The sequence below is a fragment of the Orcinus orca genome, chromosome 10 (assembly GCF_937001465.1).
Source record: "Orcinus orca chromosome 10, mOrcOrc1.1, whole genome shotgun sequence".
In the NCBI taxonomy this organism is placed as follows: domain Eukaryota; kingdom Metazoa; phylum Chordata; class Mammalia; order Artiodactyla; family Delphinidae; genus Orcinus; species Orcinus orca.
In genome coordinates this window covers 71,258,338-71,284,422 of record NC_064568.1, presented here as the reverse complement: position 1 = coordinate 71,284,422, position 26,085 = coordinate 71,258,338, and the positions used below count along the sequence as shown (strand labels likewise).

Below are 26,085 nucleotides of genomic sequence, written 5' to 3'. Positions count from 1 at the left end.
CACATTTTGAATGTGTAGGTTGTTTTTAATCTAGATATCCTTGCCTTGGATATTCCTTTCCAAAAAATAACTAGTGGTTGATTTAGGTCAACTAAGGTTAGCCATGTAACCCACTTTATTTTTCTTACTAGGATTTACAGCTAGATCAATACATCATAAAAGTGGATCTCTCAAGACCTTAGAATGATCTTGCCAGAGCGTGCTTTTAGAAGGACGATGTCTAAACCAAGGGAAACTAAACTTATATGCCTTTAACCAGTACATCCATGTTACATATCTCAAGGGGGCATGATTCAGCATAGTCTTCATGAGTGACAGCACTGTGCCCCTCTGGGGGAGTGATGGCATTCACAGGGACCACACTGTGGCTGGCACTCCATTATTGTACAGAGATGCAGCCCTGCCTTCAGGTCTAGGCTAGTATCATACATTTGGGAAGCAACGGAGTCTAAGACAACAGGGAGTTTAGGGGACTGTGGCAAACGGGAGAACGCATGTCCCACATAAGCATTCTTGTAGGCAAGATTCATTGCCAGCTTGAGATCTCTGGTGTAAACCAAGGTACGAAAGATGTTTTGCAGGTCGCTCCAGAGACTTTGTATTAGTTAGGACTCTTTTGTTTACATAAACTAGAATCCCATCTCAAAGAAAAGAGAGGATTTCTTGGCTCACATAACTGGGTTAGCTCAGAGAATTGAAGGGGGTGCTGCAAAAATCAGGGTCATTGCTACTTGAACTAGGTACTTGACAAGGCTAAGATTCCTTCCCCACCCATCTGACCCATGCTTGGTTCTGCTTCTTCCCTGTGCAGAAAGACAGGGGAGATGGCCCCTGGCAGCCATGGTTCAAGGACCCCAGCAAAAAGGAAGCTTTTTTCCTCTCAAAATTCGTATGGGAGGGATTCTTATTTGCTCTGCTTGAGGCATGTCATCAGCCTCTTAGAAGAATAACTGTTACAGACAGGGCAGGAGTTGGGGGGACCATGGTGGAATGAGGTGGTGTGATTGGCCAGGCCTGAGTTATAAGCCCTGCACATTTGCCTGTTCCTCATGAGCTTGAAGAATGGAATGGAGTGGGTGAAGGGTTTATTATCAGAAGAAGAGGGACTAAGAAAGCTTGCTGGGCAGAACAATTTAGCTCTCCAGTCTACTGCCTTCTCAAGTTTCCCTGAAGCGTAGGTTGCCCTCACTATTTTTTTCTACCCACTTCCCCTTTATAGCAAAGGGAATGCCCCATGACCAAAATTTGCTGGAAATTTTACAAATTACGGGTTCGCTTGGCTTAACAGATGGGAAGATTATTTTTATTTATGGCAAAATGGAGTCATGTTAATTGTGTTAATTATGAGTTGCTACTGTCTTGGGTTCAAATTCCTCTTAAAAATTCAAGCTGCTGAATTATGCACTCAGAAATATTACGAAGGGAAACAAGTAAGAGTCACTTATCATATTCTCTGTAAAAGACAATTGGCTGCACCAGAGAACTGCTTGAGGCTACTTCTGAGGGACTTTATTCTAGAAGAAGGGCTGCAGTGGGCAGAAATGAACTGTTCTGAAAATTAAAACCGAATAAAAATTAGTGAATTTAAGCTACTGGGGCTCTTAGAACTGGGTGAAAGGCAAGATGAAGTAATAAGGTAGCTATGTATTTACAATAGGGACCTTAATTTTGATAATTCTGGTCCAGATGAGTCTTATTGATGTAAAGATTTTAGTCAAATTAAACATACTGTATAGTATAATATCTATTTGCTTAAAAAATTCTGCTCTTAGTACTAACTAGTTTATTTGTGTTTTCTGGTGAACTAATTTGATTCGTTCCGATAAAAAGTTTTTAAAATTATAAATAATGTATTTCTCTGTATTTTATTAATTTTTCTAAGTCTCAACTGCATGATCTTTTAAGGTACTACCTCACTTGCCTCTCTCCCCTCAAAAATAAAGGCAGCCCCACCCAGATATGATTCCATCCTGCTCCTGAATCAAACAGCTGTTTAAGTATAGTTCAGATATCTGTTTTCCAGAAATACCTTAGAAGGATTCTTCTATTGAACAAAAAGTAGTTAGAAAACTGCTAACGACACCAATTATAAAATCCGTGATCCCATTACTTTGTTGTTGTTTTCAAATCTGCTTAGCTCTTCAAATTTGAGGGACTATAATATCATTTGTTTGGTTTAGTGGACTAAATTCTCATCACAGTAATAATTTGTTGTTGATTGCTTTGATTTAGATGTTGTATAAGGAGCTTTCTAAAGCCTTCTCATCTAGTTAAACAAAATAAAGTCTCACTTTATGCAGATACTTCTAGAAGGTTTCTTCTACTTGCGGTTAAACAAAGAGTAATAAAAGTGAAAAACTAAAATGATTTGTATTTTTCTAGTATGTAAATGTGATGTGTGTGGAATAATACTCCAGTTTATAATCTGCAAGAGGCCTGAAGCTTTATTTTTGTTTTATTCATGCAAATACTGAAAGATCAGAAATGACAAAATATCTTAGCTTTGTAATTTAAATTTCTAGGGAAAAATGCGTTTTTCAAAAGGAAAGAGAGGGTTTCTACAATGGAGCTTTCATCTGATATCAAACTTTGGTTTATAAAGCATTGGTTTATTTACATAAATCAGAACTGTCTCTAGCTAGGATGATTTAGGCAGTAACCTGCATTGTTGGTTTTAGGAAGTTCTGAAATATTTCTTAACAAAAATGTGTATCCCATTGTTCATTGCTGAAATTCATCATTTGCTTTTCATTACTTTTATTAGTTATTACTTTCTCTTTCTGTCTTTTAAAAATACTACTACTGGTGGGAATGTAAATTGGTGCTGTCACTGTGGAAAACATGGAGGTTCCTTAAAAAACTAAAAATAGAGTTACCATGTGATCCAGCAATCCCACACCTGGGCATACATCTGGAGAAAACTCTAATTTGAAAAGATACATGCACCCCAGTGTTCATTGCAGCACTATTTACAATAGCCTAGATGTGGAAGCAACCTAAATGTCCTTCGACATTTGAATGAATAAAGAAGATGTGGTATGTATATACAATGGAATACTACTCAGCCATAAAAAAGAATGAAATAATGCTATTTGCAGCAACCTGAATGGGCCTGTGGATTATCATACTAACTGAAATAAGTCAGACAGAGAAAGACAAATATCATATGATATCACTTATTTGTGGAATCTAAAATAGAACAGTAATGGACTTATTTACAAAACAGAAACAAACTCACAGACATAGAAAACAAACTTACGGTTATCAAAGGGGAAAGGGGGTGAGGAATAAATTAGGAGTTTAGGATTAGCAGATACAAACTACTACATATAAGACAGATAAACAACAAGGTCCTACTGTATAGCACAGGGAACTATATTCACAATCTTATAATCTATAATGGAAAAGAATAACTGAATCACTTTGCTGTACACCTGAAAGTAACATGACATTGTAAATTAACTATACTTCAATTAAAAAAGAAGAGTAAGAGACACCAAGAAAAATAAAATAAAACAAAAAATCACATATGCAAATAGAGAATTCTATAGCTTCAAACTCATTCTTCAAAAATTAAGAAGAAATTAAGGCATTCCCAGGTAAACATAAACCAAGAGAATTTCTCACTCGCAAACTAGCCAGTGCATTTAAGCAAGAAATGAAATAAAAGATATCTAGATTGGAAATGAAGAAGTAAAAGTATCTCTATTTGCCGATGACATAATTGTGTATATAAGAAAATCTTGAGGAATCCACTATAAAATGATTATGAGTAATAAACACATTCCGCAAGTTTGCAGGATATAATATCTATGTAAAAAAATCACTTGTATTTCTACACAGTAGCAATGACCAATCTGAAAACAAAATTAAAATATAAATATTAGGAGAAACTTGTTAATTTCTGCAAAGAAAGATGTCCAAACTAGTCTTTTGGCATTTTGAATATGTTGTTCCATTGCCTTCTGGCCTCCATCATTCCTGTTGAAAAATCCATCGTTAATCTTACTGAAGATTCCTTGTAGGTAATCAGTCACTTCTCTTTTGCTACATTTAAGGTTTGCTTTGTCTTTAGACAGTTTGATTATGACATGTCTAGACTTGGATACCTTTGAGTTTGTCCTACGTGGAGTATACTGAGATTTTTTTTTTTTTTTTTTTTTTAGTGATACATAGGCCTCTCACTGTTGTGGCCTCTCCCATTGCAGAGCACAGGCTCCAGATGCGCAGGCTCAGCGGCCATGGCTCACGGGCCCAGCCGCTCCGCAACATGTGGGCTCTTCCCAGACCGGGGCATGAACCTGTGTCCCCTGCATCGGCAGGCGGACTCTCAACCACTGTGCCACCAGGGAAGCCCCTATACTGAGATTCTTCGAAATATATTATAGATTAATGTTTCCCATCAAATTTGAGAAGTTTAGAGCCATTATTTTTTTAAATATTTCTCCCCTCTCCATCTGGGACTCCCATTATGTGTATGTTGATCTCTTAAGTTTCTATTTATTTTTCTTCATTCTTTTTAATTTCTTTTCCTCAGACTGGATAATCTCAATTGACCTACCCTGCAGTTTACTGACTCTTTCTTGTATTAAGTCAAATGTGCTGTTCTAGTGAATTAAAAAAAAAAAGTTTTGGTTATCTTAATTTTCAACTCCAGAATTTCTACTGGTTCTTTTTTTTTTCTTTTTTTTTTTGCGGTACGCGGGCCTCTCACTGCTGTGGCCTCTCCCATTGCGGAGCACAGGCTCCAGACACGCAGGCTCAACGGCCATGGCTCACGGGCCCAGCCGCTCTGCGGCATGTGGGATCTTCCTGGACCGGGGCACGAACCCGTGTCCCCTGCATTGGCAGGCGGACTCTCAACCACTGTGCCACCAGGGAAGCCCTACTGGTTTTTTTTTTAAATTTATTTTTATTAATATTCTTTTTTATGTGAGATCTTATTCTCATACTTTCTTTAATTCTCTAAACATGCTTTACTTTTGTTCTCTGAACATATTTATAATAAATAAATTATTTAACTAGTTAGTGAGCCGTAGTCTGGGCTTCCTCCAGGACTGTTTCTATTAAACATTTTATTTCTTGTGTATGGGAAATACTTTCCTATTTCTTTGTGGGTCTCAAACTTTTTTTGTTGGAAAACTGGGCGTTTTAAGTAATATAATATGTCAGTTCTGAAAATCACATGCCTACCCTCCCCAGGGTTTGTTATTGTTGTTTGTTATTGTTGTTGCTGCTGCTGGTTTGTTTGTTTAGTGAATTTTCTAGACTAATTCTGTAAAGTCTGTATTCTTTGTTGTATGCAGCCTCTGAAATCCCTGCTCAGTTGCTTGGTCATCAGCTAATGATTGGACAGAGATTTCCATAAATGCCTTGAACCAGTTTCCAAGCTTTTGATGAAGAACTCTGTGTATGTGTTGGGGTACCCCTTCAATGCTCTAGAAATTTATAACTCTGCCTTAGCCTTCATTTTATGCTTGTGCAGAGCCTCAAGGTCAGCCACAAGTGAGATATAATGACCTTCTCAGGTCTTCCCTGGGCATGCACATAGCCCTGCATGTGTATGTGTCTCTCTAGAGCCCCAGGAATATATCATAACTTTTCAAACCCCCTCATAGACATATCATTCCACAGATGTTTATTGTAAGCTTTTGTTCACCCTCTTGTTTGCCTCCTAGCATTGCAGGTTAGGGCAACTTTAATATTAGACACTTAACACTGATTTTTTTTTTGTTTTTCAATAAACACCATGCGGAGAGGCTCTTTGCACTGAGTAAACTCTGAGTCAGGTCAGACAATGACAGGTGCTCAGAGTGGGGCTTTTCCAGGTAGCTTCCAGACAGATCAGAGAAGTACATTTCTTTGGGCTTTTTGGGGAGCTCCAAACCTGTACTGCCCCCCAATCGTTGCTAGTCTCCTGGTTGCTAGTTTGCACAGTCACACTTACTGTGGTTGCAAGGCTATTGTCGTTCAAGGTTACAGTGGAGTTGGGAATGATTAGGTTAAAATATCATAAAGCTCACTGTTTTTACTGTTACTCAGCCATTTTTCTTGAGTAAGCACTCCTTGGACTGTTGTGAGCCTTTGGATAACTTCTAGGGTTTTGAAAAATTTGATTTTTACTATATTTGCCACTGTTCCCATTGTTCGTGTGGAGAAGTAAATTTTAAAGGTCCTTATCCCACCATCTTTATTTTTAATTAGTATTTTCCCTTAAGACAGATGAGACTGGAAGCATATGAAATTTCCCAGTGCCCATTGGAGAGGGGGCAGATTGAGTTTGGATGAGGAGGCTGTACAGAAAGGAACTGGAGACAAATTTTGCCCATTTACATTTCTTTGTTTATTTTTTATTGTAGCAATGTAATACAGAAATAGCCATAGAGTATATATAGGTGAAACTTACATTTAAAAATCTTTATATAGCATTCTATGAAGCTTTGCCATTTGGTTTTCTATTCCACTGAAGATGGGGGGAGAGTGAGCACATATTAGAGGATAGTATATTAAGACAACTGGTAGAAAGAGAGAATATTTAAGTTAAAAAAGTAGATATAACAATCATTAGGTGCCAGTGTAGCACACTACAGTACTCACTTTTCATAGGCTGTAGCTAAATCAAAATGAAAATGCTAATTTGTTCTCTGTATCCTTTGCTTTTCAAGACAGGAATGCCTAATATATTTTAGAAGGTTTTTTATCAAAAAACAATAAAATGTTTAATGTTTGATACTTAAAGTCATAGACTTCATTTACCTAGAGCATTTATGGCTTAAGAAATTTATATTCAAATGACATTGCTAATGGGATAGTGCTATATAACTGGTGACAAATTCTGTTGAGCAGAAATATTCTATAATAATCCAGCTCCCATAGCCCAAGGCTCCAGACTGGCCATAGCACCAGGCTGGCTCCTGTGAACCAGCCTCCAAGCCAGCTCCTGTGAACCCAGGCTCCCAATCCACCCCTGCTCTTGACTGGACCCAGATGCCAGACCAACCCCAGTGATTCCCAGTGCCTGGTCAGCCCCTGTGGACACAAGATCCAAGTTCACCCATGCAGGCATGACATCACCAAAGGAAATTGATAAAGCTCCAATGACCGGCCCTAAAGAAATAGAGATCTATGTACTTTCTGACAAAGCATTCAGAATAACCTACTTAAAGAAATGTGGTGAACTACAAGAAAACAAAGACAGACAACTAAATGAAATTAGGAAAACAATGCATGAACAAAATAGGAAGTTCAACAAAGAAATAGAAACCATTAAAAAAACAAACAAAATCCTAGGGTCAATGAGTACAATAACTGAATTGAAGGTTCATTAGAAAGCTTCCGTAGCAGATTCAACCAAGCAGAAGCAAGAATTGATTAACTAGAAAAAAAGTCATTTGAAATCATCCAGTTAGAGGAGCAAAAAGAAAAAAGAATGAAAAAGAGTGAAGAAAACCTACATGAAGTATGGGATACCATTAAAAGAATCTACTCATTATTAAAGTCCCAGAAGGAGAAGAGAGGGATAAAAAAAGGTGCAGAAAGCTTATTTAAAGAAATAATGGCTAAGAATTCTCAAATCTGGGGAAAGATTTGGACATCCATGTTCCTGGAGCTAATATGTCACCCCAAAATTTCAGACCAAAATGGTCTTATCCAAGACATATTAAAATAAAACTGTCTAAAATCAAAGACAAAGAGAAAAATTTAAAAACACCAAGGAAAAAAAATCCTCACAATAAGGGAAACCCCATAAGGCTATCAGCAGATTTCTCAGCATAAACTTTGCAGCCCAGGAGAGAGTGGAATGATATATAAAAGTGCTGAAAGAAGAAAAGAAGAAATCCTGCCAACCAAGAATACTTCACTGGCAAAGTTGTCTTTCAGAAATGAGGGAGAGATACTTTCCCAAACAAACAAAAGCTGATGGAATTTATCACCACTAGACCTGCCTTACAAGAAATGCTGAAAGGAGTTCTTCAAGCTGAAAAGAAAAGACACTAATTAGCAACATGAAAACATATGAAAAGATAAAACGTACTGGTAAAGGTAAGTATATAGTCAATTTCAGAACACTTTAATACTGTAATATGGTGATGTGTTAATTGTTTAACTCTAGTATAGAGTTTAAAATGCAAAAGTACTAAACATAACTATAGCTACAATATTTTGTTAATGAATACACAATATAAAAAGAGGTATTGTGATATCAAAAACAAAATATGGGGCAAGGAGTAAATGGGTAGAATTTTGGGTATGTGATCAAATGGGTATGTGATCAAAGTTAAGTTGTTATCAACTTAAAATAAACTGTTATATCGTTAAGATGTTTTATGTAAGCCTCATAGTAACCAAAAAGCAAAAACTTATAGGATATACACAAAAGATAGAAAGGAGGGAATCAGAGCATACCACATGGAAAGCCATCAATTCACAAGGAAAGACAGGAAAAGAGGAAGAAAGGGACAAAGGAACTACAAAGCAGCCAGAAAGCAATGAATAAGATGACATTATTAAATCCTTACCTATCAATAATTACTTTAAATGTTAATGGATTAAATTCTCCGGTCAAAAGGCACAGAGTAGTTGAATGGATTAAAAAACAAGACCCAACTATATACTGCTGATAAGAGACTCACTTCAGTTTTAAGGACACATGTAGACCTCAAGTGAAGGGATGGAAAAATATATTTCACACACATGGAAACCAAAAGAAAGCAAGAGTGTTCTTATATCAGACAAAGTAGACTTTAAACCAATAAATGTAACACGAAACAAAGTTAATCATAATGATAAAAGAGTCAATTCATCATGAAGATATAATAATTGTAAATATATATGCATCCAACATCAGAGCACCTAAGCAAATGCTAACAGATCTGAAGGTATAAGTAGGCAATACAATAATAGTAGTGGAATTCAATCCCTCTCTCTCAACAATGGATAGATAATCCAGATGGAAGATCAATAAGAAAACATTGGATGTGAACTATACGTTAAACCAAATGGACTTACCAGACCTATACAGAACATTCCTACCAACAGCAGCAGAATGCATTCTTCTCAAGCATACATGGAACATTCTCCATGTGTGATAGATCATATATTAGGTCACCAAAAAACCTTAGAATATCTAAGAACATTAATTATACCAAATATCTTTTCCAACCACAATGGTATGAAACTAGAAATCAATAACAGGAGGAAAACTGGAAAATAACCAAATGTGTGGAAATTAAACAACACACTCCTGAATAAACAAAGGGTCAAAGAAGAAATCAAAAGAGGAATCTAAAAATAGCTTGAAAGAAACACAAATGGAAACACAACACACTAAAACTTATGGGATGCAACAAAAGCAGTTCTAAGAGGGAAGTTTATAATTATAAATGCTTACATTAAGAAAAAGAAAGATTACAAATAACCTAACTTTAAAACTCAAGGAACTAGAAGAAGAAGAACAAACTAAGCCCAAAGTTAGAAGATGGAAGGAAATAGAGATCAGAGCAGAAATGAGCAAAATAGAAACCAGAAAGACAATAGAAAAAAATCAATGAAATGAAAAGCTGTTTTTTTAAAAAAGATAAACAAAATTGACAAACCTTTAGCTAGCCTAAGAGTAAAAGGTAGAATTCTCAAACAAATAAAGTCAGAGATGAAAACAGAGACATAACAGCTGACATCACAGAAATACAAAGGATCATAAGAGACTACTGTGAACCTTAATATGCCAACAAATTGAATAACCTAGAAAAACTTTTTTAGAAATATGCAGTGTAGCAAGATGGAATCATGAAGAAATAGAAACTTTGAACAGACCAATAACAGTAAAGAAATTGAATCAGTAATCAGAAACCTTTCAACAAAGAAAATCTTGGGACCAGATGGTTTCACTGGTGAATTCTACCAGATATCTAAAAATTATCACCTTTTCATCCTTTTCAAACTCTTCTAAAAAAATTAGAGAGGAGGGAGCATTCCCAAATTCATTTTACAAGGCCAGCATTACACTGATAACAAGCCAGACTAAGGATACCACAAAACTATAGACTAATATCCCTGTTGAATATAGATGCAAAACTTCTCAACAGAATACTAGAAAACTGAATTCAACAGCATATTAAAAGGATCATACACGATGTTCAAATAGGATTATCCCCGGAATGCAGGGATGATTCAACATATGCAAATCAATAAATGTGATACACCACAGTAATGGAATAGAAGATAAAAATCATTTGATCATCTCAATAGGTGCAGAAAAAGCATTTGACAGAATTCAACATTCTTTCAAGATAAAAACTCTCAACTAAATTGAGTATAAAAAGAATGTACCTCAACATAATAAATGCCATATATAATAAAACCACAGCTAACATCATACTCAATGGTGAAAGCTTTAAAGCGTTCCCACTAAAATCAGGAATAAGACAAGAGTGCCCACTTTTACCACTTCCATTCAACATAATACTGGAAGTCCAAGCCAGAGCAATTAGGCAAGGAAAAGAAATAAAAGCCATCCATATTTGAGAGGAAGAAGTAAAATTGTCTCTGTTTGCAGATGATATGATCTTACATATAGAAAATCCTAAAGAATCCACCAAAAAACTGTTGGAACTAATCAACAAATTCCCTAAACTTGCAGGATACAAAATGAAAATACAGAGATCAGTTGTGTTTCTATACACTAGCAACAAAATATCTGAAAAAGAAGGAAAAAATACAATTTAATTTACAATAACATCGAAACCAATAAAATACTTAGAAATAAATTTAACCAAGGAGGTGAAAGATCTGTACACTGGAAGTTACAAGACATTGAAGAGGAAATTGAAGAAGACACAAATAAGTGGAAAGATATACCATGTTCTTGGATCAGAAGAATTAATATTGTTAAAATGAACATACTACCTAAAGCCATCTATAGATCCAATGCAATCCCTATTAAAATTTCAATGGCATTTTTCACTAAAATAGAAAAAAAATCCTAAAATTTGTAAGGAACTACAAAAGAACTTGAGCAGCTGAAGCAATCCTGAGAAAGAAGAACAAAGCTGGAGGCATCATACTACCTGATTTCAAGAGAAGAAAAGGGAACCCTTGTACACTGTCAGTGGAAATGTAAGTTGGTGCAGCCACCATGGAAAACAGTATAAAGTTTCCTTAAAAAATTAAAAACAGAACTACCATATGATTTGGCAGTCCCGCTTCTGGGTATACCTTCAGTATCTGTGGGGGATTGATTCCAGGACCCCTTGCATTTACCAAAATCCATGAATACTCAAGTCCCATATTTGGTTCTCTGTATCCTATGGGTTTCAAATCTGTGGATTCAACTAACCCTGGATGGAAATTTCAATACATAGTTGGTTGAATTTGCAGGTATGAAACCCTTGAATACAGAGGGCTGGTTGTATTCATTGAAAAAGAAAATCTATGTCAAAGTGGATCCACACAGTTCTAACCCAAGTTGTTCAAAGGTCAACTATATATCCAAAGGAAATGCAATCACTATCTCAAAGAGATAATCTGCACTTCCAAGGCAATTGCCAAGGCATGGAAAAACTTGTGTCTATCTATGGATGAATAGATAAAGATGTGGTATATTTTCACAATGGAATATTACTCAGCTTTAAAAAAGAAGGAAATCCTGCCTTTTGTGACAAGATAGATAGACCTTGAGAGCACTGTGCTAAGTGAAATAAGTCAGAGAAAGACAAATACTATATGTTCTCACTTATATATGGAATCTATAAAAACAACCTCATAGAAATAGAGAGTACATGGGACTTCCCTGGTGGTGCAGTGGTTAAGAATCCGCCTGCCAATGCAGGGGACACGGGTTCAATCCTTGGTCTGGGAAGACCCCACATGCTGCAGAGCAACTAAGCCCATGTGCCACAACTACTGAAGCCCACGCACCGCAACTACTGAACCCATGCGCTGCAACTACTGAAACCCGCATGCTCTAGGGCCCACGTGCCGCAACTACTGAGCCCGCATGCTGCAACTACTGAAGCCTGTGCATCTAGAGCCCATGCTCTGCAACAAGAGAAGCCACTGCAATGAGAAGCCTGTGCACTGCAGCAAAGAGTAGCCCCCGCTTGCCACAACTAGAGAAAGCCTGCTCGCAGCAACGAAGACCTAATGCAGCCAAAAATAAATGAAAAAATAAATAAATAAAAATTTTAAAAAGAGAAAAAAAATAGAGAGTAGAATGGTGGTTACCTGGGACTATGGGGTAGAGGAAATGGGGAGATGTTGGCCAAAGGGTATAAACTTCCAGTTATAAGATGGGTAAGTTCTGGGCATCTATATACAGCACAGTGACTATAGGTAACGGTACTGTATTATGTATTTACAAGTTGTTAAGAGAGTAAATCTGAAATGTTATCACCACAAAGTATACTTTTTTCCACAAGTATTTGAGGTGATGGATATGTTGATGGATGTGTTAACTAAACTTACTGTGGTAGTCATTTCACAATATATACATGTGTCAAATCATCACATTGCACACCTTAATCTTATATATGTTATATGTCAATTATATCTCAGTAAAGGTGGGAAAAAAGAGACATTAGATTAAAAAGGAGATTTTTATAGAGTTTGTAATAATATTTCAATTGGTTCATTAATTGTGACAAATGTACAATACTAGTGTAAGATATTAACAATAGAGGAAACTAGCTGTGGGATATATGTGAACTCCCTGTACTATCTTTGCAACTTTTTTGTAAATATAAAAGGATAGACTACATTTGACCCTTGAACAATGCAGGGGATGGGGCACCAACCCTCCCCGCAGTTGAAAATCCAAGTATAGCTTTACAGCCATCCCCCTGTATCCATGGTTTTGCATCTGGGGATTCAACCAACTGAGGATCGTGTAGTACTGTAGTATGTATTTAGTGAAGAAAATCTGCTTATGAGTGGACCCACACAGTTCAAACCCCTGTTGTTCAAGGGTCAATTGTATTCTAAAATAATAATTTGAAATAAAGAAAATATTTAAGATGACTGGATCCCATTTGAGTTATAGGTCCTCTCTCAGAAAAAAGGATTGATGTGCTGAGACTCCTAGATAAAAAATAATTTCTAGCTAGATAGTCACATACATAAATATTTTTATAGATATTTCTATAAATGTCTTTTCAGTAGTGTTGAATCAAGTTGCTCTTAGAATACTAGCCATTTAATACAAATGCAATTAGCCATTTTGATATTAAGAGTTTGCTATTTCTTTATGTAGTGTACTGGCAGGTTACAATGGTACCATCTTTGCATATGGACAAACAGGCAGCGGTAAGACATTCACCATCACAGGTGGGGCAGAGCGCTACAGTGACAGAGGCATTATCCCAAGGACACTGTCATACATTTTTGAGCAATTACAAAAGGTATGAAGCTTTAAGTTCATTTTATATTTGATATATTCAGCAGAAATTTACTGTGGGCGGAAAATTTATCGTGACATTTTGTTATATTATACCTAAATGAGGAAATATTGTGTAGTAACTCTGGCATTTACATTGAAGGAAAGTTTGGGATTTTGCTGAAGAGGTGAAAATCCAGAAGGTGCTTCTCATTAAAGGGGATGCTACTTCAGCAAAGGCTCAAAGGGAGTTTGTTCTGATACACCCATGGAGGTTAAAACACATTTTACCAACTTTTATATTTGTCATTAAATTGAAGAATATCCTTTTGCCAAAATGGACCTTTGTTTTAGCTACTAAAGCACTGAATAGGATAATGTGGTTGTACTTTTTCACACTTTTAATGGAAGCCCAGAGGAATTTACCACAGTAAAAATCCTATTGCAATTAATATTATTATAAAGGGGAGTTTCCTGTCTATATTATATGCATCATTTATTGTGTGGTTCCAAATGCCTGTTGCTTTATCAAGATTTAATAAAACTAACAATGTAGGTACCTCTATCCCAATTTTATCGTTGGGAAGACTGAGTCTTGGGATATATTTATTTTCCTCTGCATCCTCATAAGTAGCTGATCTGGAGCTTCCGTCCCAGGTCTGTGTGATGCCAAACTCTGTGCTTTTTAACCACTACATACCCTGCCTCTGGGTATCAGACTGGCTTTATTTTAATGGTTGTGTTTAAACAAACTCTATGTAATGAGTCACTTAACTTCTCTGGGTTTCAGTTCTGCCCTCTGTGAAAGTAGGGACTAAACTGTACTAGAGGATCTCCAGGTTCCCTACTAGTTCCAACAATTCTTTGGTTGTAGCAATTCTGTATAACAAATGTCCTAACTAGGTCAGTGTAACAGTCTTTCCAAAATATCTCAACTGTATGCTGCTTGTATTCTGAGTTGCAAAGATGAGAAGTTGCTGAGATCTGCATAATTCTAATTTCCACCCATAAAGTAGCAATTACCCATTAGTTCAGCTCATCACTCACTAGCGCAAACATGCCAGCTCTGCATGCCAGAAAATTTGGAAAAGCAAGGATAGCGTATAGTGTATATGTTGGATCCAAATCCTTTCTTTTCATTTACTCATTTATTTCTGACATTAGCTCTTCTGTTTTGTTCCCAGATTTCGCCAACTGGGAATATAATTTCTAATAGTTTTTGTTGCTGTGGCCTAATGTGGGAGCGTGCTGTCTTGGGAAAATCATTGAAGTTGGTGCAGGCCAACCTGGTTCTAAGTGCACTACTTACAGGATGTGGCCTTGGGCAGTTCCTTAATGCCTCAGGCTTGTGGAGTAGCTGTGAGAGTTGAATATACTGTATTTAAAGATATTGTCCAGTTCCTGGCACATAGGAGATGCTCAAAAAATGATAGTTATTACTATTGCCATTAATAGCCATATATATATGCACGTGGCCAAGTGATTGCTGAACAATTTCAAAGAACCCTTTGAAACTCAGAACAAATGAAGCTAATTCCCCTGATTAAGTTAAACAGAATAAACAAATTCTTTCCTAATAGAAAATCTATTTGTCTCTTTTTAAATTTTGTCTATGGTTACCAAAATACAGTTTTAAAAGTCTAAATATCTCCCAAGTACCTACCATCTGTTGGGTTCATTATTTTATATCTGTTTGTCATTGACATTACTCTAAACCCCATTTCATTCCAAATGATTCTAAATAACTTCTTGGTTTGGAGAGAGCCCATCAGATCAGCTTATAGCCAGGACAACTCCTTGTAGACGAGCAGATTAACACAATGGGGTACAACACATTAGTTATAACCCGACTGAGCTATGGTGAAACAAGTCAGAGGCAACTTTGAAGTTCTTCACAGAGTTTGTCCTCACTGTTTAGCGGAAAAATGCTGACAGGTACTCAGATGCTCCCAGCTGATTACTTTAGAGGACACATGGTGCTCTCCAGAATCCTTTAGGAAACATTTGACTTATGCAACGTATTTATTTCAAGATAAACTAAGAACTAGTGCATACTGGGTCCTAAAATGCCTGTGAGTGTGATAGGAGCACATTTGCAAAGATTTTAAAAGAAGAAAATTGATTCCATTTATTTTAGAAATCACTGCTCATTATTTTTGAGTATCGTAAGGTTCATACTTGTTTGGGGGCAAGAGAAAAGGCTGTCTGCAGCAAACATGTGTGTTACATTACAGTCTGGCAGTCCTGAAGAGTAAAAAAGGAGTAATAAGGAAAGGTAGCTGCCACATAGCTCAGTGAATTTTAAGTGTGTATTCCAACAAAAGCCCAGAAAATGCAGAAGCCAGAGGAGCCAAAGGCATTATCCCTATCATCTCTGGGCAATGGACTTGCCATTTTCCTGACTTTTTATTATTTCTTCTAGTTTCTGAAAGAAGAGAGTTTCTCCACTGCTGATGAACGTAGAAGTTGGCTGCTCTTTTTGCCTTTCTTTTCCTTTCCTTTTGTATTCACATACTGAATTCTCTATTTGGAGGCTTTCAGAAATAATAATAATAATAATAACAGCAATAATAATAACCTCAGCAACAGCAATGATTTATTGGTGCCTATTAGCAGGCCACACATTTTTGGTAGGATTTAAAATACAGAACCTTATTCCTCTGTCACAGCAGTTCTGCCATATTCTAAAGGTTATTATCCCCAATTTCGTGATTAAACAACTGAGGTTAAGGGTGCAGGATCACTCAGTTATAAAGGCAGATCCAGTGTTCTAACCCAGTTTTGTCTGATGCTAAGAGGAACTCATAAACGTATGCTAAAATCTCAAACCGTAATCTATGGGATATTTCACATATGTTCAGATAAGTTTTAGAAATACGTTGTTTTAAACAGGATCTCAGGATGTTGCTGAGTGATTCCCCATGGGCTTTAACTTGCTCTGAGAATCTTTCAGAGATGGACAGTATGTATGCTGATCATGGAACACTTTTTTCCACAAGTATTTTAAGTAATATTTTAGGAAACACTGGATTAGACTAAAGACCACTCAGTCTGTCTAGTATTTGTAGCCTCTGATTCCTGCACTAATTCAAGCTATAATCCCCAAAATTATGCTGATACGATGCCATTACTAAATGAGGTTACTTTAGTCATGATAGACTGTTGATAGCTCTATCAATATAACTGATAGACTGTTTGTCAGCATAAGCAGCCAGAGTCACCCACATCAACAGGCTTTCTGGCATTTGGTTGGGAAAAACTTGATTAGTAAAGGTTCAGTCCGTGCTGTCACCTTCACAGACCACCAAACATGGAATTTCAGCTGTAGCTTGAGTGTTTCACTACAGTCCTGTGCTGGCTGAGAGCTGCCTTAGTTTTGCATGTATTATTTCATTTTTATGAAATGGTAGTGTCTTTATTTGGATAGTTTGAGACATTTTAGGACCAGAGAATCATATTCGTTTTAATCTGAAGAATGCCGAGGGAGTCGTTATCCAGTTTCTTCACCTTAATGAGTGTGGAAACAGAGGCCTGACTTGGTAGGGGCTCAGAGCTAGTATGACTAGCATTCCAGCTTTGGATTTGCAGGCCACTGTTCTCTCCCCCATCTCTGTGACTTGGTCTTCTCCTTCTTTGAATAACACCTGTCAGATGGATTGTCCTGGATATAGATGAGAATCCTCTCTGTGAATATCCACTCTGACAATCCGCCGACCTTCTTGCCAGAAGACACAAATATATTCTCCTCTTATAAGTAGCAAGACTCTAATATTCAGAGAAATGGAAGCATTTGTGTTTTGGGGGAAACAAGAAGTGCTATTATTGATATTTGGTATTGAAAAAGTGAGCTTGGAATTTTCTCGAGACCTGAAAAAAATCCCTTTTTTATTCCATCTCAGAGGGAGTGGGTCCTTTTTGTCTGTTGGCAGAACTGAGAGTAGGACCAGTCACCTTGACTTTTATCCTAATTACATTGATGCCTATATTATTGCATTTCAGCAATGACCCACAGAAAATACCTCTCCCTAACCAACAGTTGAATATCCCTAATTAGCCACTTGGGCAAGGAAAATTAACCCAACAGGTAAAGTACAGGTAGTGAACTGTTAGTGTCCACTCTTACTGTTACCTGATTGATCTAAACTATTTATGTTCCCTGGAATTCACTTTCCATATCTATTTATTGTCTGTTATCTGTCATTGGAAATTTGAATATTAGAAAAGTTAAAAAGGAATTATGATTGAAGATGGTAACTCTTTGGCTACTGAAATTTTTAAACTGAAGAATTCTGTATTCTGTTCTTTTTTCTGTCTGGAAAGTAAAAAATGGTGTGTTATACAGTTCTGCAACCAAGTTGGCTCATTTTAAGTGTATATTGACTTTTTATGTATAATGTGGAACTAATAAAAAATAACAGACTGAAGTTGCTTGTAATCATGGGTGTTGGCTATTGGGGGGAAAAAAAGCCTCATACATATGGTAACTGGCAACTTGAAAGTGTCACGAACTGAAAATGTAAACCATACAAAGTGAGAGAGTGAAGGAGGGAAACTGTGAGGAAACTAGTGATAAATGTGTTCATCTTTCTCTAAGCCGAATCGTGATTTATAGCCATTTAATAATGTCTTTCTCTTTCCCAATCAGGACAGCAGCAAAATATATACAACGCACATTTCCTATTTGGAAATCTACAATGAATGTGGTTATGATCTATTGGATCCAAGACATGAAGCCTCCAGTTTGGAAGATTTGCCGTGAGTAGCAGAACAACAAAGAATGGGGGAAAATTACTTTCAGATGTTCCCTTCATTTGTTTTCTTTGAAACTTTGTATGTTTCTGGTCTCAATCATAATTAACAAATACTGGATAACAGAATCTTTTTGCAATATAGTGGATATTTTTTTTCAGTTACAACAAATAGACAGTAGTGATGGGACCCAAAACTGCTTGAAATTCATTTCTTGAGACAATCTTTTTTGGAGTCGGCACGAACGAATGCAGTGAATATTCTCGGAGAGTGGGCGCTGAGAGGATTGATGGGATGTGACAGTACTACTTTGCTCTTGCCACATTAAACCCTTTTACTCCTCTAGTTGTGGCCTTTCTCTGAAGAAGGTATCCAAATTAGCAATAAGAGAATCTGAAAGAGAGAAAATAAAACTTTTTTTCCCCAAATGCTTCTCTGCTGTTATTGACTAACATTGACACGCATTTGGTCAGATTGGCACTGACTGTTTCATAACTGAAATGTAAATAGAGTCTTCAGAGCTTATCTCTTAATGGAATAAGTTACTCTGCAAGCATTTATATAACATTACTCACTGCTTGTTTGAATATTTGCCTAAATTATACATATATTAATTAGTAACAATTCATATACTTTTGTCCAGACATCTTCAGAATGTTGGTAGAGCCAAGAAAATGCATTGTAATATTTTTCTTATTACATATTCTAAAGCAGTTTAAAGTATATATTAATCCTCTACCAAAAAGGTCAACAACCATTTGCTTATTTTAATTTGCAAAGGAAACAAGAAGAGATAATAAAGAAAATAGGTTATATAACCTTTATATACATTCTTCTGTTAATGTTAAGAGTTTTTACATCTCATCTTTTTTTATGCTAACAATATTTACTAGAGGGAGTTAGAAAAGGGGATTATTGTTGGCACTGTTAATATGTGTATAAAAGTTAAGAGAAAGCAAAGATTACTGACTCCATGGAAGAAACTGATTTTAAAGAAGCTATTGGAAATAACTTCAGGAAAAGGAAGCACTTTCCCCGTAGGAAGGATAGAAACAGCAGCATTAAATACATAAAGGCCATGTGTTGAGGAGTCATGTGAAGTAAAAGCAGGAAGGCCAACGGAAGCCAGCTTTTGAGGGATTTGAATGATAGGCTTTTGGTGTGAGATTGGTCTTTATTCTAATAGGCTTCTTAATTAGTTTTCTAGCCTCCAGTCTAACCTGTATACCTCTAGGCTAACTCTTGTTTAAAATCGTTTTTAACAAGTCATATCTACACGGAAGAGCTTGATAACTTGTTTAGTAATAATCCAAAAAAGAAGGGCTTGGCTATGATGAACATGGAGGAGAGAGAAATCTGAGAGATACGCAATAAATAAATAGAAAGAAGGGAAGGAAGGAAGGAAGAGAGAGAGGGAGAAAGAGAGAAAAGGAGAAAAAGAAAGACTGAAAGACAGATTATGCCTAGCACCTTGGACTTCATTGGTTTTGCAAAGAAGGTGAATCACAGCAAGTTGGTGCTCTAGTCATTTTACTGACTGAGGAGATGAAGCTCAGAGAGGTAGGACTTGCCCAGGGTTTCAAAACTAATTGGTTAATGGTAGAACAAGGATTAAAAGCAAAATACTCTCACTCTCATGCCAGAATAGCAAAAATAGCTTCAAGATTTTACCACAGGACCTAGAGAATTAAGGAGTAATTGACCTAAAAGGGAGATTTCCATTAGAAAACTTGAGTGGGTGGTGGTGATGCGTTTCACATATATAACTTGGGTCTCTGAGAATACTGCACCAGATGTTTACATTTATATACATTGCTCAGAGGAAAGAAGTATGCCTTAATTGCATTGGTAGTCTCTCTTCCACCTATGCCCAAGTAAGTCCTTAAAATTTTTAGATATTATCTGTTAAATTGAAACTATGAAGGAGACATTTTGAAGATGAGAGTGTAAAGGGAGAGCAACATGAGCCCTGTGAGTCTGAGTCTAATTGATATAATTAGGTGCAGCCTAACTATGGGAAGAGAAAAGTCCTTTGACCTCTAAGAGAGGTAGTGTGATATAGAGAAAAGAGCACTTGATTAGAAGTCAGGAAATTTGGGTTCTAGCCCCAACCTGCAATCTTAATTTTTTTTCACTTTTCTGGGTTTCTTTTTGTATGTAAAATGTGGACATTGAATTATATAATATTTAACAACCATCCAACCTCCAATGTCTAGAGTTCAAAGATTAGTGACCTCATAAGATAGGATTTATTTGGTGGCTCTTCTCCCCTTCACAAAAGAATAAGAAGTGATCTAGATATTTTCTATTGTCCTGCTAGAGATAGCCTTAAGCCACTTTTTTTTTTTAACATCTTTATTGGAGTATAATTGCTTTACAATTGTGTGTTAGTTTCTGCTGTATAACAAAGTGAATCAGTTATATGTATACATAGATCCCCATATCTCCTCCCTCTTGCATCTCCCTCCCACCCTCTCTATCCCACCCCTCGAGGTGGTCACAAAGCACCAAGTTGATCTCCCTGTGCTATTCAGCTGCTTCCCAGTAGCTGTTTTACATTTGGCAGTGTATATATGTCCATGCTACTCTCTCACTTCGTCCCAGCTTACCCTTCCCCCTCCCCGTATCCTCAAGTCCATTCTCTACATCTGCATCTTTATTCCTGTCCTGCCCCTAGGTTCATCATTACCTTTTTTCTTTTTTTAATTCCATATATATGTGTTAGCATACGGTATTTGTTTTTCTCTTTCTGACATACTTCACTCTGTATGACAGACTCTAGGGCCATTCTCCTCACTACAAATAACTCAATTTCGTTTCTTTTTATGGCTGAGTAATATTCCATTGTATATATGTGCCACATCTTCTTTATCCATTCATCTGTCAGTGGACACTTAGGTTGCTTCCATGTCCTGGCTATTGTAAATAGAGCTGCAATGAACATTGTGGTACATGACTCTTTTTGAATTATGGTTTTCTCAGGGTATATGCCCAGTAATGGGATTGCTGGCTCATATGGTAGTTCTATTTTTAGTTTTTTAAGGAACTTCCATACTGTTCTCCATAGTGGCTGTATCAATTTACATTCTCACCAACAGTGCAAGAGGGTTCCCTTTTCTCCACACCCTCTCCAGCATTTATTGTTTGTAGATTTTTGGATGATGGCCATTCTGACTGGTGTGAAGTGATACCTCATTGTAGTTTTGATTTGCATTATGCTAATGATTAGTGATGTTGAGCATCCTTTCATTGGTTTGTTGGCAGTCTCTCTCTATCTTCTTTGGAGAAATGTCTATTTAGGTCTTCTGCCCATTTGGGGCTTGGGTTGTTTTTTTGATATTGAACTGCATGAGCTGCTTATAAATTTTGGAAATTAATTTTTTCTCAGTGGCTTCATTTGCAAATACTTTCTCCCATTCTGAGAGCTGTCTTTTCATCTTATTTATGGTCCCATTTGTTAATTTTTGTTTTTATTTCCATTTCTCTAGGAGGTGGGTCAGAAAGGATCTTCTTGTGATTTATGTCATAGAGTGTTCTGCCTATGTTTTCCTCTAAGTGTTTTATAGTGTCTGCCATTACATTTAGGTCTTTAATTCATTTTGAGTGTTCTTAGAGTGTCATAGAGTGTTCTTCCTATGTTTTCCTCTAAGAGTTTTACAGTGTCCAGTCTTACATTTAGGTCTCTAATCCATTTTGAGTTTATTTTTGTGTATGGTGTTAGGAGGTGTTCTAATTTCATTCTTTTACATGTAGCTGTCCGGTTTTCCCTACACTACTTATTGAAGAGGGTGTCTTTTCTCCATTGTATATTCTTGCCTCCTTTATCAAAGATAAGGTGATCATATGTGCATGAGTTTATCCTGTTCCATTGATCTATATTTCTGTTTTTGTGCCAGCACCGTACTGTCTTGATTACTGTAGCTTTGTAGTATTGTCTGAGGTCTGGGAGCCAGATTCCTCCAGCTCTGTTTTTCTTTCTCAAGATTGCTTTGGCTATTGGGTGTCTTTTGTGTTTCCATACAAATTGTGAAATTTTTTATTCTAGTTCTGTTAAAAATGCAATTGGTAGTTTGATAGGGACTGCATTGAATCTGTAGATTACTTTGGGTAGTATAGTCATTTTCACAATATTGATTCTTCCAATCCACATTCATGGTATATCTCTCCATCTGTTTGGATCATCTTTAATTTCTTTCATCAGTGTCTTATAGTTTTCTGCATACAGGTCTTTTGTCTCCTTAGGTAGGTTTATTCCTAGGTATTTTATTCTTTTTGTTGCAATGGTAAATGGGAGTGTTTCCTTAATTTCTCTTTCAGATTTTTCATCATTAGTATATAGGAATGCAAGAGATTTCTGTGCATTGATTTTGTATCCTGCTACTTTACGAGATTCATTGATTAGCTCTAGTAGTTTTCTGGTAGCATCTTTAGGATTCTCTATTTATACTATCATGTCATCTGCAAACAGTGACAGCTTTACTTCTTCTTTTCTGATTTGGACTCCTTTTATTTCTTTTTCTTCTCTCATTGCTATGGCTAAAACTTCCAAAACTATGTTGAATAAGAGTGGTGAGACAAGGGCAACCTTGTCTTGTTCCTGATCTCAGCGGAAATGTTTTCCCTTTTCACCATTGAGAACAATGTTGACTGGGTTTGTCATATATGGCGTTTATTATGTTGAGGTAAGTTCCCTCTATGCCTACTTTCTGAAGGGTTTTTATCATAAATGGGTGTTGAATTTTGTCAAAAGCTTTTTCTTCATCTGTTGAGATGATCATGTGGTTTTTCTCCTTCGATTTGTTAATATGGTGTATCACATTGATTTGCGTATTTTGGGGAATGCTTACATTCCTTGGATAAACCCCAGTTGATCATGGTGTGTGATCCTTTTAATGTGCTGTTGGATTCTCTTTGCTAGGTTTTTGTTGGTTTTTGCATCTATGTCCATCTGTGACATTGGCCTGTAGTCTTTGTGACATCTTTGTCTGGTTTTGGTATCAGGGTGATGGTGGCCTCGTAGAATGAGTTTGGGAGTGTTCCTCCCTCTGCTATATTTTGGAAGAGTTTGAGAAGGATAGGTGTTAGCTCTTCTTTAAATGTTTGATAGAATTTGCCTGTGAAGCCATCTGGTCCTGGGCTTTTGTTTGTTGGAAAAGTTTTAATCACACTTTCAATTTCAGTGCTTGTGATTGGTCTGTTTATATTTTCTATTTCTTTCTGATTTAGTCTTGGAAGGTTGTACTTTTCTAAGAATGTGTCCGTTTCTTACAGGTTGTCCATTTTATTGTCATATAGTTGCTTGTAGTAATCTTTCATGATCCTTTGTATGCAGTGTCAGTTGTTACTTCTCCTTTTTCATTTTTAATTCTATTGATTTGAGTCTTCTCTCTTTTTTACTTGATGAGTCTGGCGAATGGTTTATCAATTTTGTTTATCTTCTCAAAGAACCATCTTTTAGTTTTATTGATCTTTGCTGTTGTTCCCTTCATTTCTTTTTCATTTATTTCTCATCTGATCTTTATGATTTCTTTCCTTCTGCTAACTTTGGGGTTTTTTTGTTCTTCTTTCTCTAATTGCTTTAGGTGTAAGGTTAGGTTGTTTATTTGAGATGTTTCTTGTTTCTTGAGGTAGGATTGTATTGCTATAAACTTCCCTCTTAGAACTGCTTTTGCTGCATCCCATAGGATTTTGGTCATCGTGTTTTCATTGTCATTTGTTTCTAGGTATTTTTTTATTTCCTCTTTGATCTCTTCAGTGATCTCTTGGTTATTAAGTAGTGTATCGTTTAGCCTCCATGTGTTTGTATTTTTTACAGATTTTTTCCTGTAACTGATATCTAGTCTCATAGCATTGTGGTTAGAAAAGAATCTTGATACGATTTCAATTTTCTTAAATTTACCAAGGCTTGATTTGTGACCCAAGGTATGATCTATCCTGGAGAATGTTCCATGAGCAGTTGAGAATCAAGTGTATTCTGTTGTTTTTGGATGTAATGTCCTATAAATATCAATTAAGTCCATCTTGTTTAATGTATCATTTAAAAGTTTGTGTTTCTTTATATATTTTCTGTTTGGATGATCTGTCCATTGGTGAAATTAGGGTATTAAAGTCCCCTACTATGATTGTGTTACTGTAGACTTCTCCTTTTATGACTGTTAGCATATGTATTGAGGTGCTGTTTGCCTTATGTATGGAGGTGCTCCTATGTTGGGTGCATAAATATTTACAATTGTTATATCTTCTTCTTGGATTGATCCTTTGATCATTATGTAGTGTCCTTGTTTCTCTTGTAATAGTCTTTATTTTAAAGTCTATTTTGTCTGATATGAGAATTGCTACTCCAGCTTTCTTTTGGTTTCCATTTGCATGGAATATCTTTTTCCATACTCTCTCTTCCAGTCTGTATGTGTCCCTAGGTCTGAAGTAGGTCTCTTGTAGACAGCATATATGCAGGTCTTGTTTTTGTATCCATTCAGCCAGTCTATGTCTTTTTGTTGGAGCATTTAATCCATTTACACATAAGGTAATTATCGATATGTATGTTCCTATTACCATTTTCTTAATTGTTTTGGGTTTTTTATTGTAGTTCTTTTCCTTCTCTTTTCCTTCTCTTGTGTTTCCTGCCTAGAGAAATTCCTTTAGCATACCTTGTAAAGCTGGTTTGGTGGTGCTGAATTCTCTTAGCTTTTGCTTGTCTGTTTTAATTTCTCTGTCAAATCAGAATGAGATCCTTGCTGGGTAGAGTAATCTTGATTGTAGGTTTTTCCCTTTCATCACTTTAAATATGTCCTGCCAGTCCCTTCTGGCTTGCAGAGTTTTTGCTGAAAGATTAGCTGTTAACCTTATGGGGATTCCCTTGTATGTTATTTGTTGTTTTTCCCTTGCTGCTTTTAATATTTTTTCTTTGTATTTAATTTTTGATAGTTTGATTAATATGTGTTTTGGTGTGTTTCTCCTTGGATTTTTCTTGTATGGGACTCTCTGTGCTTCTTGGACTTGATTAACTATTTCCTTTCCTATATTAGGGAAGTTGTCAACTATAATCTTTTCAAATATTTTCTCAGTCCCTTTCTATTTCTCTTCTTCTTCTGGGACCCCTATAATTCAAATGTTGGTGCGTTTAGTGTTTGTCCCAGAGGTCTCTGAGACTGTCCTCAATTCTTTTCATTCTTTTTCTTTATTCTGCTCTGCAGTAGTTATTTCCACTATTTTATCTTCCAGGTCACTCATCCGTTCTTCTGCCTCAGTTATTCTGCTGTTGATTCCTTCTAGAGAATTTTAAATTTCATTTATTGTGTTGTTCATCATTGTTTGTTTGCTCTTTAGTTCTTCTAGGTCCTTGTTAAACATTTCTTGTATTTTCTCCATTCTATTTCCCAGATTTTGGAACAACTTTACTATCATTACTCTGAATTCTTTTTCAGGTGGACTGCCTATTTCCTCTTCATTTGTTTGGTCTGGTGGGTTTTTACCTTACTGCTTCATCTGCTGTGTGTTTCTCTGTCTTCTCATTTGTCTTAGCTTATTGTGTTTCGGGTCTCCTTTTCACAGACTGCAGGTCCGTAATTCCCATTGTTTTTGGTGTCTGCCCCCAGTGGGTAAGGTTGGTTCAGTGGGTTGTGTAGGCTTCCTGGTGGAGGGGACTAGTGCCTGTGTTCTGGAGGATGAGGCTGGATCTTGTCTTTCTGGTGGGCAGGACCACGTCCAGTGGTGTGTTTTGGGGTGTCTATGACCTTATTATGATTTTAGTCAACCTCTCTGCTAATGGGTGGGGTTGTGTTCCTGTCTTGCTAGTTGTTTGGCATGGGGTGTCCAGCACTGTAGCTTGCTGGTCATTGAGTGGAGCTGCGTCTTAACGTTGAGATGGAGCTCTCTAGGAGAGCTTTTGCTGTTTGATATTACATGGAGCCAGGAGGTCTGTGGTGGACCAATGTCCTGAACTTGGCTCTCCCACCTCAGAAGCAGAG

At 36.6% G+C, this 26,085-nt stretch overlaps 1 protein-coding gene across 1 annotated transcript in view; it reads left to right on the top strand.

The window, feature by feature from the left end:
• The window catches only part of KIF6 (kinesin family member 6), a 393,945-nt gene that overhangs the window by 65,407 nt on the left and 302,453 nt on the right, over positions 1–26,085 (top strand). The window contains exons 4-5 of the mRNA XM_033424088.2: positions 13,247–13,394; positions 18,015–18,124. Of these exons, the coding sequence (XP_033279979.2) occupies positions 13,247–13,394; positions 18,015–18,124 (258 nt within the window). The remainder of the gene's footprint in view (positions 1–13,246; positions 13,395–18,014; positions 18,125–26,085) is intronic.